Raw genomic sequence first — 15,406 nt, 5'->3', positions numbered from 1 at the left:
AGCTGTTTAATTCCACACAAATCTTTCGAACGGACAACCTGTCAGTCATAGCCCCCCCCCCCCCCTCTCTCTCTCTCTCTCTCTCTCTCTCTCTCTCTCTCTTTACGCCCCTCTCATAGGCGATTTTTTTGGACCTTTATTTTATTATTTTAGCGTTTTTACAATGCCCTAACCCCTAATTTTTTATTTTATTTAGGTAGTACAGCAGCACACACACACACTCACACACACAGCACTACGGGGATCATTTTTAACTGACTTGAAAAATGGAGGCTCTAATTATTATTATTCATAGAGACTCTCGAGCAATAATAATTATTACAGCCTCCATTTTTCATGGACGAAAAATATACCAGACTATAGATATCAATTTTCCCGAAATAACGCTACCTGCCTCGACAAAATCCGTGCATTGGTTATCCAGATACATTAATTATCATCTCAGAATAAGTGGCTTTGTACAAGCGTTACTATCGCGCGGGGCATTCTGCTGCTGCTGAATGGTGGTGCTTGGCCGCGCGTTAACCCTTTCACTGCCACACTACAGAAGGTTCGCCTTATAATGTGACATGATTACTACTATAAAATGAATGTATTGTAAAACAAAACATAATAGAATTCAGATTTGTTTCTCACAATTATTATAATTTTATTAAAATAAAAATAATCTTGATTTTTTTTTTTTTTTTTAAAGCAATTTCACCCCCGGCCACCAGGGGGTGCAATGCACCCCCTGCACCCCCATAAACTCCGCCCATGGCCCCTCTCTCTCCCTCCCTCTACCACCTCCTCCAACCTTTTCATCATCTTTCTCTCTCTTAACTCTCTTAACTCTCTTTCCTTCTCTCCCTCCCTCCTCCCCTTGTCCTCTCCCTCCCTCCTCCCCTCCCCTCCTCCCCCCCTCCTCCCTCCTCCCTCCCCCCTCCTCCCTCCTCCCTCCCTCCTCTCCCTCCCTCCTCTCCCTCGCTCCCCTTGTCCTCTCCCTCCCTCCTCCCTCACCTCTCTCTCTGTAGAGAGACCTTGGGGATATCCGCCCACCTGACACATGCTGTGATGCCCCCCCCCCCCCCCCCCCCCTTGTCGTCTACCTCACTGCCATCTTCATCCCTGTCAGATGTACGTCCAGCCTTAAGCCTGCTCCCTTTCTGACCCACAAATCACTCTGTTATGCTACTTTACGGAAGCTTCAGAGGGGCTTAGCACTTTTGATCTCATCATCAGGCCGTACGTGCTCTTCCTCTATCTCTCCCTCTCCCTCACTTTCTTTCATTTGCTCTCTCTCTCTCTCTCTCTGTCACCTTTGTTCTCTACCTCTCTCTCTCCCTCACTTTCTTTCATTCGCTCTCTCTCTCTATGTCACCTTTGTTCTCTACCTCTCTCTCTCTCTCTCTCTCTCTCTCTCTCTCTCTCTCTCTCTCTCTCTCTCTCTCTCCCCCTCCCTCCCCACCTCCTCCTCCCTCCCCTCCTCCCTCCTCCTCCTCCCCTCCTCACTCCCCTCCTCCCTCCCCTCCTCCTCCATCCCCTCATCGCCTCCTCCTCCATCCTCTCCTCCTCCCTCCCCTCCTCCCTCCCCTCCTACTTCCCTCATCCCCCCCTCATACCCTCCTCCTCCCTCACCTCCTCCCTCCCATCCCCACCTCCTCCCTCATCACCTCCTACCACCCCTCCTCCTCCCTTCCCACCTCCTCCCTCCCTCCCCTCACCTCCTCCGACCCATCCTCCTCATCATGCCTCCCCTCCCCACCTCCTCCCTCCCCTCCTCCCTCCCCTCCTCCTCCTCTCTCCCCTCCCCTCATTCCCTCCCCCCTCCCCTCCTCCATCCCCTCCTCTCCTCACCTGAGAAGGAGATGTTGAAGCCCTGCAGTGAGATGGAGAAGTCGGAGATGAAGCGGAGCTGGGCCTTGAAGTCTCCGTAGAGGCCGGCGGTGACAGGGTTAACAGGCTCGGAGCCGGTGAGGCGGGCCAGCGGGCGGACGAAGCTGCCGTTCTCCGTGATCAGCAGGTAGTCGTGGTGGTCCTCCAGGTGGAAGGAGTGGAACCAGAACTGGACCCCTGGGGAGACAGAGGAGACACCTTGAGGACAGAGGAGACACCTTGAGGAGAGAGGAGACACCTTGAGGACAGAAGAGAGGTGAGAACTGGACACCTTGAGGACAGAGGAGACACCTTGATGACAGAGGAGACGAGATAACTGGACACCTTGAGGACAGAGGAGACACCTTGCGGAGAGATGAGACACCTTGAGGACAGAGGAGACAAGAGAACTGGACAGAGAGGAGATGAGATAACTGGACACCTTGAGGAGAGAGGAGAGGTGAGTAAAGACACCTGGGGAGACAGAGGAGAGACCTTGAGGACAGAGGAGACACCTTGAGGACAGAGGATACGAGATAACTGGACACCTGGAGACAGAGGAGACACCTTGAGAACAGAGGAGACACCTTGAGGACAGAGGATACACCTTGAGGACAGAGGAGACGTGAGAAAAGGCTCTGAGATTCCAAGCACGTACCCTGAGGGATGGAGACCACCCCCGCCTCTGGAATCTTTAGATTAGATTAAAATGTATTGGCATCATGCAGCACAAGTACAGTCCTCACCGCCCCACCCGTTCCCTCCGGTCCTCCTCCACTGCTTCTCTCACTGTCCCGACATCCAAGCTCAAAAACGTGCACACTGCACCTCGACTCTGGAACTCCCTCCCTTAGACCATCAGAGACTCCCCCACACTCTCCACCTTCAAATCCTGTCTCAAAACCTACCTGTTCTCCCTATAGCCTTCAACTTCCCCCCACAACCTGTTTTGATCTTTGTTACTGTGGCTTTATGTTTCTGTGTCTCATGCTGTTTTCCCTGTTTCCCCCGTGGTCTTATGTTCCTTTTGTTTCTTTGTTTTTCTCTGTTTCCCCGCCTAATGTCAGCGGCTTTGGGTTCCTGACAAGTGCTTTACAAATAAAATGAATTATTATTATTATTACGATGGAAATAGGTTTGTCATCCAACCAGAGTGCAAATGTAACAGTAAAGTGCAACAGCAATATACAATGTACAGGTGATTAAACTGGGTATAAAATATATGAATTAGTACTACTGAGTAATAGTGCTAATCAGATGTATGTACAGAGTTGTACTATTAATATGTACAGTGATACAGGTATATATACACTATGGTAGTAAGTTGTACTGGCCAGCAGCGTAACTAGTAAGAGTAGGTAACGGATATGTACAGATAGTCAAGGGTCCATATCACTGGGGAGGGAGGCACAAATGTGATCCTTGACCAGCCTCTCGAAACATTTCATGGCCACAGAGGTGAGTGCCACCGGTCTGTAGTCATTGAGACCTGTTGGGGAGGGTTTCTTTGGTACCGGGATAATGGTAGACATGTTGTCCCTTATGAGACTGCTAAGGTGTCGTCTAGCAAGTGTTGTCCCTTAGGAGACTGCTAAGGTGTCGTCTAGCAAGTGTTGTCCCTTAGGGAACTGCTAAGGTGTAGTCTAGCAAGTGGTGTCCCTTAGGAGACTGCTAAGGTGTCGTCTAGCAAGTGTTGTCCCTTAGGGAACTGCTAAGGTCGGTGTAGTCTAGCAAGTACTGTCCCTTAGGGAACTGCTAAGGTGTCGTCTAGCAAGTGTTGTCCCTTAGGGAACTGCTAAGGTCGGTGTAGTCTAGCAAGTGTTGTCCCTTAGGGAACTGCTAAGGTGTCGTCTAGCTCTAAGAAGGGAGCTCTTTCTGAGAGGTAAACCGTAGAAACCTTCGTACATCGAAACTGGGAAACCCAAACCATAAGGCTTTCATCCAAAAGCAACACACTGCCAAGGTTGTGATAACGCCTTAATCCCCATCTTAGGACCCCGTTGGAGGAAGGAATAGCAGCACTGGGTTATCTACCAGGAGGAAGGAATAGCAGCACTGGGTTATCTACCAGGAGGAAGGAATAGCAGCACTGGGTTATCTACCAGGAGGAAGGAATAGCAGCACTGGGTTATCTACCAGGAGGAAGGAATAGCAGCACTGGGTTATCTACCAGGAGGAAGGAATAGCAGCACTGGGTTATCTACCAGGAGGAAGGAATAGCAGCACTGGGTTATCTACCAGGAGGAAGGAATAGCAGCACTGGGTTATCTACCAGGAGGAAGGAATAGCAGCACTGGGTTATCTACGAGGAGGAAGGAATAGCAGACGCCTTTGAAGAGGGAGTTAAGGAGGGTTTGTATCGGCCACATCGAGCGTCTCTGGGGGAGAGTGATGGCATCGCTGATGGGCCAGTAGACTTCAGTGCAGCTTCGTCCAACAGGCAGGGGGGTAAAGCCGTCTCACGGTCCACCTCACAGCCCCTCAGAGGGGGTGTTACATCCCAATGTATATATTCCCCAGTGTGTGTCTCCATGTGTGTGTGTTCTCCATTTTGTTTCCTCCCTCCAGCCATTGTTCCCTTCCCCATTGGTCCCTGCCAGGCCAATCCTTCCATTATTGCAACACAGCAGTGATTGGTGGTTGGCTTTCCAGACTCTAACACTCAATCCACACCCCCCAATCATGGATCACCCCACACCTGTTAAAACATGGCTTTCTCCCTTCAGTCTTTCTCTCTCTCTGGCATGAGGCTAGGCCTAGTGTTATTTTGTGGCATTGTACTTTGATAATATCCCTTTTTGTTTATAGGCCTTTGTAAGAGTGAAAGTGCCTTTGTGATTGTATGGCCGCAGAGAGAGCATTGTTACCTATAGATTGTTTTGTTATGTTTCCATTTTGTTGTATGTATCATTAATGTGTTTTTCTCCTCCTTTCTCAGGAAGCACAGATGGGGTGAGCTGCCATTTCCTTTGGATATTGTTTTCTCCTGTTTTGGTTAGGTAAGAGTAGTTTAGGTAATGTAATTTCTTTTACCATAGATTAGATTGGGTTTATTTGGAGTATAGTGGTGTTTGTTTGTTGTTTTGGCCTGGGCTCACCCCTGAGCTACATGTGCTTCCTTTGCATTTACCAATAAATATCATTGTTGTTTACAAACGTGGTCCATCTTTTCTGTCAACCAACTGTTATGTTACAGCCCTTTACCCTTAGACACACAGGGGTCGTAACATAAATGGGGGCTCTGCCTGGATTTTGTAACCCGTGTTCAATTGTTGGTTGATGGATTTGGTGAACTGTGTTTGTTTACACTTGTATAGTTATTAATTAATTTGTGTAAAAATGGCATTTGTGTAAGAAAAAATAATGGCAGTTAGTACTTTTGATCTGGGGAAATTCTTGAGCAATCCTACTTGGGAAGCGCTAGATAGCTGCCGCAAAGCAGACTTAGTGGAGATTGCCACACATTTTCAACTCTCGGTTCAACAAAAGCATCTTAAGCAGGATATCAGGTGTCTTGTGGTAGATAAGCTGTTGGAGCAGGGGACGCTTGTTTTACCTGCGGTCTCTGATGAACATGCAAGTCCTCCTGGTGAACCTACGGAAGCACCGCCTTCTGAGGAGCAAGCCCATGGTGCTGAAAAGGCAGGTGTGAACGTCACATTGCCACATTTTCACTTGACCTCTCCTGTGTCAACTGGGTCTCGAGAAGGGGCCCAGGTCAGGGTTAGAATAGCACGTCTCCAGATGGAGGCTCAGGAGAAGGCACAAGCACGTGAGGCGGAGTATCGGCTTCGTAGAATGGAGCTTGAGGCAGAAAATGAAAGGGCTGTTAACATTCGTAGGTTGGAGCTTGAGCATGAAGTGGAAAAAGAGCTCAGACTGCGGAGGTTGGAGCTGGAAGTCCTAAGGAGTGGATCCAACTCTGCTACACCGACTCCTCCACAAGGCCCGGGTATGTCCTCCTCCACAGCTTATTCATCACACACTTTTGATATAAGTAAACACATTGCTTTGGTGCCTCCGTTCCGAGAGACAGAAGTTGATACTTATTTTAATGTGTTTAAGCGTATTGCTGCTTCATTGCGCTGGCCCAGTTAGGTCTGGCCTTTGTTGCTTCAATGCAAATTGACTGGTAAAGCCCAAGAGGTTTGTTCAACACTTTCCCTAGAAGATAGTCTATTGTATGATACTGTGAAGGCTGCCATCCTTCGTGCATATGAGCTTGTGCCCAAAGCTTATAGGCAGAGGTTTCGCAGTCACAAGAGAGCTGTCAACCAGACCGTTGTAGAGTTTGCTAGAGAGAAGGGAACTCTCTTTGATAAATGGTGTGCAGCAAGCAAGGCCTCAGATCTTAACTCTCTCAGAGAACTCATTCTATTAGAAGAGTTTAAGAATCGTTTGCCAGAGCGTATTGTAATTTACCTGAGTGAGCAGAAAGTGTCCACTCTGCAGCAAGCTGCTGTATTAGCTGATGAGTTTGCGCTAACCCATAAAACTGTGTTTGTAGATAGGCGTGACTCGTTTCTCCCCCATGATTTCTCTCAGAGACCTTCTGTCCCCAACCATTCAGAATTCACACACCCCCGACCAAGAATGTCACCTCCACGCTCAAAAGAGGAGCGGACATGTTACTACTGTCATAAATCTGGTCATGTTATTTCTGACTGTTTAACATTGAAACGTAAGCAGCAACCGTCCTCTCAGAACTTTAGACAACCCAAAGGGGTTGGTCTGATTAAAATGGCACCTGATTCCGATCAACAGATGCACAATGATCAGGATGTTCTCGATCCTTGTTTCAGGCCATTTACTTCCAAGGGTTTAGTTTCCTTGACAGGGGATCCAAAAGATCAGTGTACAGTTCAGATCTTACGAGATACTGGAGCCTCACAATCCTTTATCCTCTCTGATGTACTACCTCTGTCTGGGAAATCTTCCTGTGGTTCTAGTGTCCTGGTTCAAGGTATTGAGATGGGTTTCGTGCCAGCCCCGTTACACTGTATTCATGTACAATCTGATTTGGTCACTGGTTTCTTTAAAATAGGGGTGAGACCTTCCTTGCCAGTTAAAGGCATTTCCTTTATCATGGGAAATGATTTAGCTGGAGGACAGGTGAACGCTGTGCTGGAAGTGTTGGATCACCCAGACACAGATTCTCTGCCTGATGACTTGTCACAGAACTTCCCTGAAGTTTTTTCTGCAAGTGTTGTCACTCGGGCTCAATTGAAAAAGAGAGGTGATGAAATTAATTTGTCTGACTCTGTTTTTGCTTCAGCCTTTGTCAGGGAGGAGTTGCTGGCTCCAACTTCTGATACCGCTGACAAACCACCGACTCATAGTAAGGTACCCCCACAGACAACTGTAACTAGTTCCGACGCATTGAAGTTACCCGTTACTCGTGAAATGCTAATTACTGCCCAGAAGGCTGACCCTTCTCTTGCAAAATGTTTCTCTTCTCTTGAAACGGAACAGAGGAGAGAGTTGCATTCTTATTTTGTGGATGAAGGAGTTTTGATGCGTACATGGCGGTCCCATGGTACTAGACTGGCAGAGCATGCACAATCGGAGATAGGGCTACCAGATCAGGTACCAGACTGGAGCACTGTTTATCAGATTGTTGTCCCTGCAGTTTATCGTCAGCATGTACTGTTCTTGGCCCATGACCACCCTTGGTCTGGACACTTGGGAGTCACTAAAACGTACAACAGAATACTTCAACATTTCTTTTGGCCCGGTTTGAAGTCCGATGTAGCACAGTACTGTCGTACCTGTAGTACTTGTCAGATCACCGGAAAGCCAAACCAGGTAATTCCACCTGCTCCCCTCTGTCCTATACCAGCGGTCGGTGAACCATTTGAACATGTCATAGTTGACTGTGTTGGTCCGTTGCCAAGGACCAAAGCCGGCAATCAGTTTTTGTTGACAATAATGTGTACCGCCACCCGTTTCCCTGAGGCTATCCCTCTTCGCAGAATTACAGCGCCTGTAATAGTTAAGGCTTTGACGAAGTTCTTCTCCACGTTTGGACTGCCTAAGGTAGTACAAACGGACCAAGGCACCAACTTCCTGTCTAGGTTATTTGAGCAAGTGTTACAGTCCCTGGGTATCCGACATATAGTGTCCAGTGCCTACCACCCTGAAACTCAGGGGGCTCTAGAACGTTGGCATCAGACCTTAAAGTCCATGCTGCGTAAATATTGCTTAGACACAGAGAAAGATTGGGATGAGGGTGTCCCCCTTGTTCTATTTGCTGCGCGAGAGACCATACAGGAGTCTCTTGGTTTCAGTCCTGCTGAGCTCGTTTTTGGGCACACTGTTAGAGGGCCTCTGAAAGTTCTTAAAGAACGGTTCATGTCAAAGGGTGCCAGCACACCCACTAATGTTCTAGATTTTGTTAGCCAGTTTCGAGAGCGACTGCATCAGGCGTGCTCTCTCGCAAAAGAAGCGCTCTCTTCTTCCCAGAGAACTATGAAACGGCACTATGACGAGAAAGCTGTTTCTCGATCTTTCCAGCCAGGTGATAAGGTTCTAGTCCTGTTACCTATCCTTGGTTCTGCTCTTTCCGCTCGTTTTTCCGGACCGTATGCAATAGACAAGAAGATAAGTGATACAGACTATGTGGTTCGCACCCCTGATCGTAAACGTCACTCTCGTGTTTGCCACATCAATATGCTTAAACCATATTTTTCCAGAGATAGTGTGCAGGTGAAGACCTCAGACCAGACAGCCGGACTGGCCGTCTCTGCTGTTGCCTCAACAATAGTTCCGGACTCTCCTGACATTTCTCCCTGCCGTTCCAGCTGGAGATGGATGCCAGCGGGGTGGGAGCTGGAGGGGTGTTATTACAGGAAGATCACGATGGTGTCAGTCACCCGGTTTGTTATTTCTCCCGGAAATTTAACAAACATCAACTAAACTATTCCACTATTGAAAAGGAGACTTTGGCTATGTTGTATGCGTTGCAACATTTTGAGGTGTATGTCGGTTCGAGCGTATTACCAGTGGTAGTATACACCGACCACAACCCATTGGTTTTTCTGTCGCGGATGTACAACCACAATCAGCGCCTCATGCGTTGGGCGCTCATAGTGCAAAATTATAACCTCAGCATAAAGCATAAGAAGGGGTCTGATAATGTGTTGGCGGATGCTCTGTCTCGTAGTTGAAATCTCTGTTGCTGTCGACTCGTTGTCTGTTGCTGTCGACTCGTTCTACTGTATATTGCTGTCGACTTGTTCTATTTTGCTGTCGACTCGTTCTACTGTATATTGCTGTCGACTTGATCTATTTTTTCTGTCTACTTGTTCTATGTTGCTGTGGACTCGTTTTATGTTGCTGCTAGTTTTTTTCATAGCTCTTTGTTTTGGAGTGCATGTTATCTCGGGGATGTTATCTCGTTGTTAAAGAAGAAAAAAAAAAACATGTTTAGTTGGTAGTTTATGTAGGCATGTTTTTTGTCTTATGTATGGGGGTGTTACATCCCAATGTATATATTCCCCAGTGTGTGTCTCCATGTGTGTGTGTTCTCCATTTTGTTTCCTCCCTCCAGCCATTGTTCCCTTCCCCATTGGTCCCTGCCAGGCCAATCCTTCCATTATTGCAACACAGCAGTGATTGGTGGTTGGCTTTCCAGACTCTAACACTCAATCCACACCCCCCAATCATGGATCACCCCACACCTGTTAAAACATGGCTTTCTCCCTTCAGTCTTTCTCTCTCTCTGGCATGAGGCTAGGCCTAGTGTTATTTTGTGGCATTGTACTTTGATAATATCCCTTTTTGTTTATAGGCCTTTGTAAGAGTGAAAGTGCCTTTGTGATTGTATGGCCACAGAGAGAGCATTGTTACCTATAGATTGTTTTGTTATGTTTCCATTTTGTTGTATGTATCATTAATGTGTTTTTCTCCTCCTTTCTCAGGAAGCACAGATGGGGTGAGCTGCCATTTCCTTTGGATATTGTTTTCTCCTGTTTTGGTTAGGTAAGAGTAGTTTAGGTAATGTAATTTCTTTTACCATAGATTAGATTGGGTTTATTTGGAGTATAGTGGTGTTTGTTTGTTGTTTTGGCCTGGGCTCACCCCTGAGCTACATGTGCTTCCTTTGCATTTACCAATAAATATCATTGTTGTTTACAAACGTGGTCCATCTTTTCTGTCAACCAACTGTTATGTTACAGCCCTTTACCCTTAGACACACAGGGGTCGTAACAGGGGGTAAAGCCGTCTCACGGCCCACCTCACAGCCCCTCAGAGGGGGTAAAGCCGTCTCACGGCCCACCTTCCAGCCCCTCAGAGGGGGTAAAGCCGTCTCACGGCCCACCTTCCAGCCCCTCAGAGGGGGTAAAGCTGTCTCACGGCCCACCATCCAGCCCCTCAGAGGGGGTAAAGCCGTCTCACGGCCCACCTTCCAGCCCCTCAGAGGGGGTAAAGCCGTCTCACGGCCCACCTTCCAGCCCCTCAGAGGGGGTAAAGCTGTCTCACGGCCCACCTTCCAGCCCCTCAGAGGGGGTAAAGCTGTCTCACGGCCCACCATCCAGCCCCTCAGAGGGGGTAAAGCCGTCTCACGGTCCACCTCACAGCCCCTCAGAGGGGGTAAAGCCGTCTCACGGCCCACCTCACAGCCCCTCAGAGGGGGTAAAGCCGTCTCACGGCCCACCTCACAGCCCCTCAGAGGGGGTAAAGCCGTCTCACGGCCCACCTTCCAGCCCCTCAGAGGGGGTAAAGCTGTCTCACGGCCCACCATCCAGCCCCTCAGAGGGGGTAAAGCCGTCTCACGGCCCACCTTCCAGCCCCTCAGAGGGGGTAAAGCCGTCTCACGGCCCACCATCCAGCCCCTCAGAGGGGGTAAAGCCGTCTCACGGCCCACCTCACAGCCCCTCAGAGGGGGTAAAGCCGTCTCACGGCCCACCTCACAGCCCCTCAGAGGGGGTAAAGCTGTCTCACGGCCCACCTCACAGCCCCTCAGAGGGGGTAAAGCCGTCTCACGGCCCACCTTCCAGCCCCTCAGAGGGGGTAAAGCTGTCTCACGGCCCACCATCCAGCCCCTCAGAGGGGGTAAAGCTGTCTCACGGCCCACCTCACAGCCCCTCAGAGGGGGTAAAGCCGTCTCACGGCCCACCATCCAGCCCCTCAGAGGGGGTAAAGCTGTCTCACGGCCCACCATCCAGCCCCTCAGAGGGGGTAAAGCTGTCTCACGGCCCACCTTCCAGCCCCTCAGAGGGGGTAAAGCCGTCTCACGGCCCACCTTACAGCCCGTCAGAGGGGGTAAAGCTGTCTCACGGCCCACCTTCCAGCCCCTCAGAGGGGGTAAAGCTGTCTCACGGCCCACCTTACAGCCCGTCAGAGGGGGTAAAGCTGTCTCACGGCCCACCTTCCAGCCCCTCAGAGGGGGTAAAGCCGTCTCACGGTCCACCTTCCAGCCCCTCAGAGGGGGTAAAGCCGTCTCACGGCCCACCTTCCAGCCCCTCAGAGGGGGTAAAGCCGTCTCACGGTCCACCTTCCAGCCCCTCAGAGGGGGTAAAGCCGTCTCACGGCCCACCTTCCAGCCCCTCAGAGGGGGTAAAGCTGTCTCACGGCCCACCATCCAGCCCCTCAGAGGGGGTAAAGCCGTCTCACGGCCCACCTTCCAGCCCCTCAGAGGGGGTAAAGCCGTCTCACGGCCCACCTCACAGCCCCTCAGAGAGGGTAAAGCCGTCTCACGGCCCACCTTCCAGCCCCTCAGAGGGGGTAAAGCTGTCTCACGGCCCACCATCCAGCCCCTCAGAGGGGGTAAAGCCGTCTCACGGCCCACCTTCCAGCCCCTCAGAGGGGGTAAAGCCGTCTCACGGCCCACCTCACAGCCCCTCAGAGGGGGTAAAGCCGTCTCACGGCCCACCATCCAGCCCCTCAGAGGGGGTAAAGCTGTCTCACGGCCCACCTTACAGCCCCTCAGAGGGGGTAAAGCTGTCTCACGGCCCACCTTCCAGCCCCTCAGAGGGGGTAAAGCTGTCTCACGGCCCACCTTCCAGCCCCTCAGAGGGGGTAAAGCCGTCTCACGGCCCACCATCCAGCCCCTCAGAGGGGGTAAAGCCGTCTCACGGCCCACCTTCCAGCCCCTCAGAGGGGGTAAAGCCGTCTCACGGCCCACCATCCAGCCCCTCAGAGGGGGTAAAGCCGTCTCACGGCCCACCTTCCAGCCCCTCAGAGGGGGTAAAGCTGTCTCACGGCCCACCTTCCAGCCCCTCAGAGGGGGTAAAGCTGTCTCACGGCCCACCATCCAGCCCCTCAGAGGGGGTAAAGCTGTCTCACGGCCCACCATCCAGCCCCTCAGAGGGGGTAAAGCCGTCTCACGGCCCACCATCCAGCCCCTCAGAGGGGGTAAAGCCGTCTCACGGCCCACCTTCCAGCCCCTCAGAGGGGGTAAAGCCGTCTCACGGCCCACCTTACAGCCCCTCAGAGGGGGTAAAGCTGTCTCACGGCCCACCTTCCAGCCCCTCAGAGGGGGTAAAGCTGTCTCACGGCCCACCTTACAGCCCCTCAGAGGGGGTAAAGCTGTCTCACGGTCCACCTTCCAGCCCCTCAGAGGGGGTAAAGCTGTCTCACGGCCCACCTTACAGCCCGTCAGAGGGGGTAAAGCTGTCTCACGGCCCACCTCACAGCCCCTCAGAGGGGGTAAAGCCGTCTCACGGCCCACCTTACAGCCCCTCAGAGGGGGTAAAGCTGTCTCACGGCCCACCATCCAGCCCCTCAGAGGGGGTAAAGCCGTCTCACGGCCCACCTTACAGCCCCTCAGAGGGGGTAAAGCCGTCTCACGGCCCACCTTACAGCCCCTCAGAGGGGGTAAAGCTGTCTCACGGCCCACCTTCCAGCCCCTCAGAGGGGGTAAAGCCGTCTAAAGCTGTATATTAAAAAAAATATCTGTAAATGTGTATTCTACGTTCTTATGGATTGAATGAGATTAAAAAATAATAAAAAAAAAAATATATATATATATTTTATAATTTTTATAAATTTGTAGTACATTTTCATAACGCGATAATTTGCTGTGTAATTAATTTATCTAATTAACGTGATAAACTGACAGCCCTAATATAATATATACTGTATATACAGTATACGGTAAGAATATATATATATATATATATATATATATATATATATATATATATATATATATATATATATATATATATATATATATATACAGTTTAAACAGCATTATTGTACATGCTATCATACAGGGTTGTATGGATTATATGCAGGTGTATAAGTAGGTATATAGAAGGATTATATGCAGGTATATGCAGACAGAAATGGATATAGTACATATGCGGTAAATACAAATATTAATCTATATATCCAGTATTTAATTAAAAGAATTGGATTATTCTCTCATGACACATGTGGTTCTGCTGTATAGAGAACATGTGGTTCTGCTGTATAGAGAACATGTGGTTCTGCTGCTGTATAGAGAACATGTGGTTCTGCTGTAGAGAGAACATGTGGTTCTGCTGTAGAGAGAACATGTGGTTCTGCTATAGAGAGAACATGTGGTTCTGCTGTATAGAGAACATGTGGTTCTGCTGTAGAGAGAACATGTGGTTCTGCTGTAGAGAGAACATGTGGTTCTGCTGCTGTAGAGAGAACATGTGGTTCTGCTGTAGAGAGAACATGTGGTTCTGCTGTATAGAGAACATGTGGTTCTGCTGTAGAGAGAACATGTGGTTCTGCTGTAGAGATAACATGTGGTTCTGCTGCTGTAGAGAGAACATGTGGTTCTGCTGTAGAGAGAACATGTGGTTCTGCTGCTGTAGAGAGAACATGTGGTTCTGCTGTAGAGAGAACATGTGGTTCTGCTGTAGAGAGAACATGTGGTTCTGCTGTAGAGATAACATGTGGTTCTGCTGTATAGAGAACATGTGGTTCTGCTGTATAGAGAACATGTGGTTCTGCTGCTGTATAGAGAACATGTGGTTCTGCTGCTGTATAGAGAACATGTGGTTCTGCTGTAGAGAGAACATGTGGTTCTGCTGTAGAGAGAACATGTGGTTCTGCTGTAGAGAGAACATGTGGTTCTGCTGCTGTATAGAGAACATGTGGTTCTGCTGTAGAGAGAACATGTGGTTATGCTGCTGTAGAGAGAACATGTGGTTCTGCTATAGAGAGAACATGTGGTTCTGCTGTAGAGAGCACATGTGGTTCTGCTGTAGAGAGAACATGTGGTTCTGCTGCAGATGGTGTTTGAGTCCTCTGAGTGACGGCAGGACCTTGGTGGGAAACAGAGACAGAAGTGGATCCTCTTGGAGTGATATTGGTAGAGAGGATAACTGAGAGGATAACTGAGTGGTAATGAGTTGAACAAAAGAACATTATTAAAAGATATTATGTTAAAAATGCACTTATATATTCATTTGTAATAACGTCTAAGTGGACGGGGGTGCGGCGAAGACAATTAGACATGGTAAGTGGAGAGAGAGAGAGAGAGAGAGAGAGAGAGAGAGAGAGAGAGAGAGAGAGAGAGAGAGAGAGAGAGAGAGAGAGGAAATGAGCTGAGAGAAGCAAGGTTTTTAGTTTGAGTGGGAACAGTGCTGAAGGAAAAGGTTGAGGCTAATCATATAATCATACAGTGTAATCCAACCTTATGTCTGTAATAATAGAATAACACAGGTGAAATAAAAGAATCTTGTACCAATAAAACCGCAGGTAATTTGCGAGGCGGGAGTGAAATGCCAGCGCTGTTCATTAGAGGGACGCGCGGCGTGGAGGTGGCGAGAGGCGATCCTCTTTTAATAAAAGCTGTAACTAAAGCACCCAACGCCGTTCAGACTACTAATCACCACAAAGTACCAGCAAATACCCCAAAGTACCCCAAAATACCCCAAAGTATACCCCAAAATACCCCAAAGTATACCCCAAAGTACCCCAAAGTACCCCAAAGTGGTGTTGTGTTGTTGTTGTGTTGTGGTGGTGTTGTTGTTGTGGTGTTGTTGTGGTGGTGTTGTTGTTGTGGTGTTGTTGTGGTGGTGTTGTTGTTGTGTTGTGTTGTGTGGTGGTGTTGTTGTGTTGTGGTGTTGTTGTGGTGAGATGTTCTGAATATATATATATATATATATATATATATATATATATATATATATATATATATATATATATATATATATATATATATATATATATATATATATATATATATATATATATATATATATATATATATATATATATATATATATATATGTATAACCCTGGCCAGGGTTCAGCACAGCTCAGCTGGAAACAGACATTAACCTTTAAATATATAATGGTAATGTAACCGGTTTCTGTATATCAACAATTATCATTATCAGCCCATATGAAATGTTATATTATGACTAGGGTTCGATATCGGTTCCGGTCGATACCATCTTTCGCTAAAGCCTAACCCTGACCCTAACTATGACCCTAACCCTGACCCTGGCCCTGACCCTAACCCTGACCCTAACTCTGACCCTGGCCCTGACACTAACCCTGGCGAGTCTAGCAGGTCTGTTTAATCCTGTCCTCTGTGGATCAGATCAGGTACATGAGTTATTTT

General features: G+C 48.7%; 1 protein-coding gene across 1 annotated transcript in view; it reads right to left on the bottom strand.

Annotated features, from left to right (window-relative positions):
- LOC311223559 (CUB and sushi domain-containing protein 3-like) overlaps positions 1–15,406 on the bottom strand; it is a gene marked incomplete at both ends in the record, with an annotated part of 752,195 nt that overhangs the window by 541,109 nt on the left and 195,680 nt on the right. The window contains 1 exon segment of the mRNA XM_084308339.1: positions 1,837–2,052. Coding sequence (XP_084164465.1) covers positions 1,837–2,052 — 216 coding nt within the window.

Source organism: Notolepis coatsorum (assembly GCF_963971535.1).
Source record: "Notolepis coatsorum genome assembly, chromosome: 2".
In the NCBI taxonomy this organism is placed as follows: Eukaryota; Metazoa; Chordata; class Actinopteri; order Aulopiformes; family Paralepididae; genus Notolepis; species Notolepis coatsorum.
Note: the sequence above shows the minus strand (reverse complement) of the source record. Positions and strands in the feature narration are given on the sequence as shown.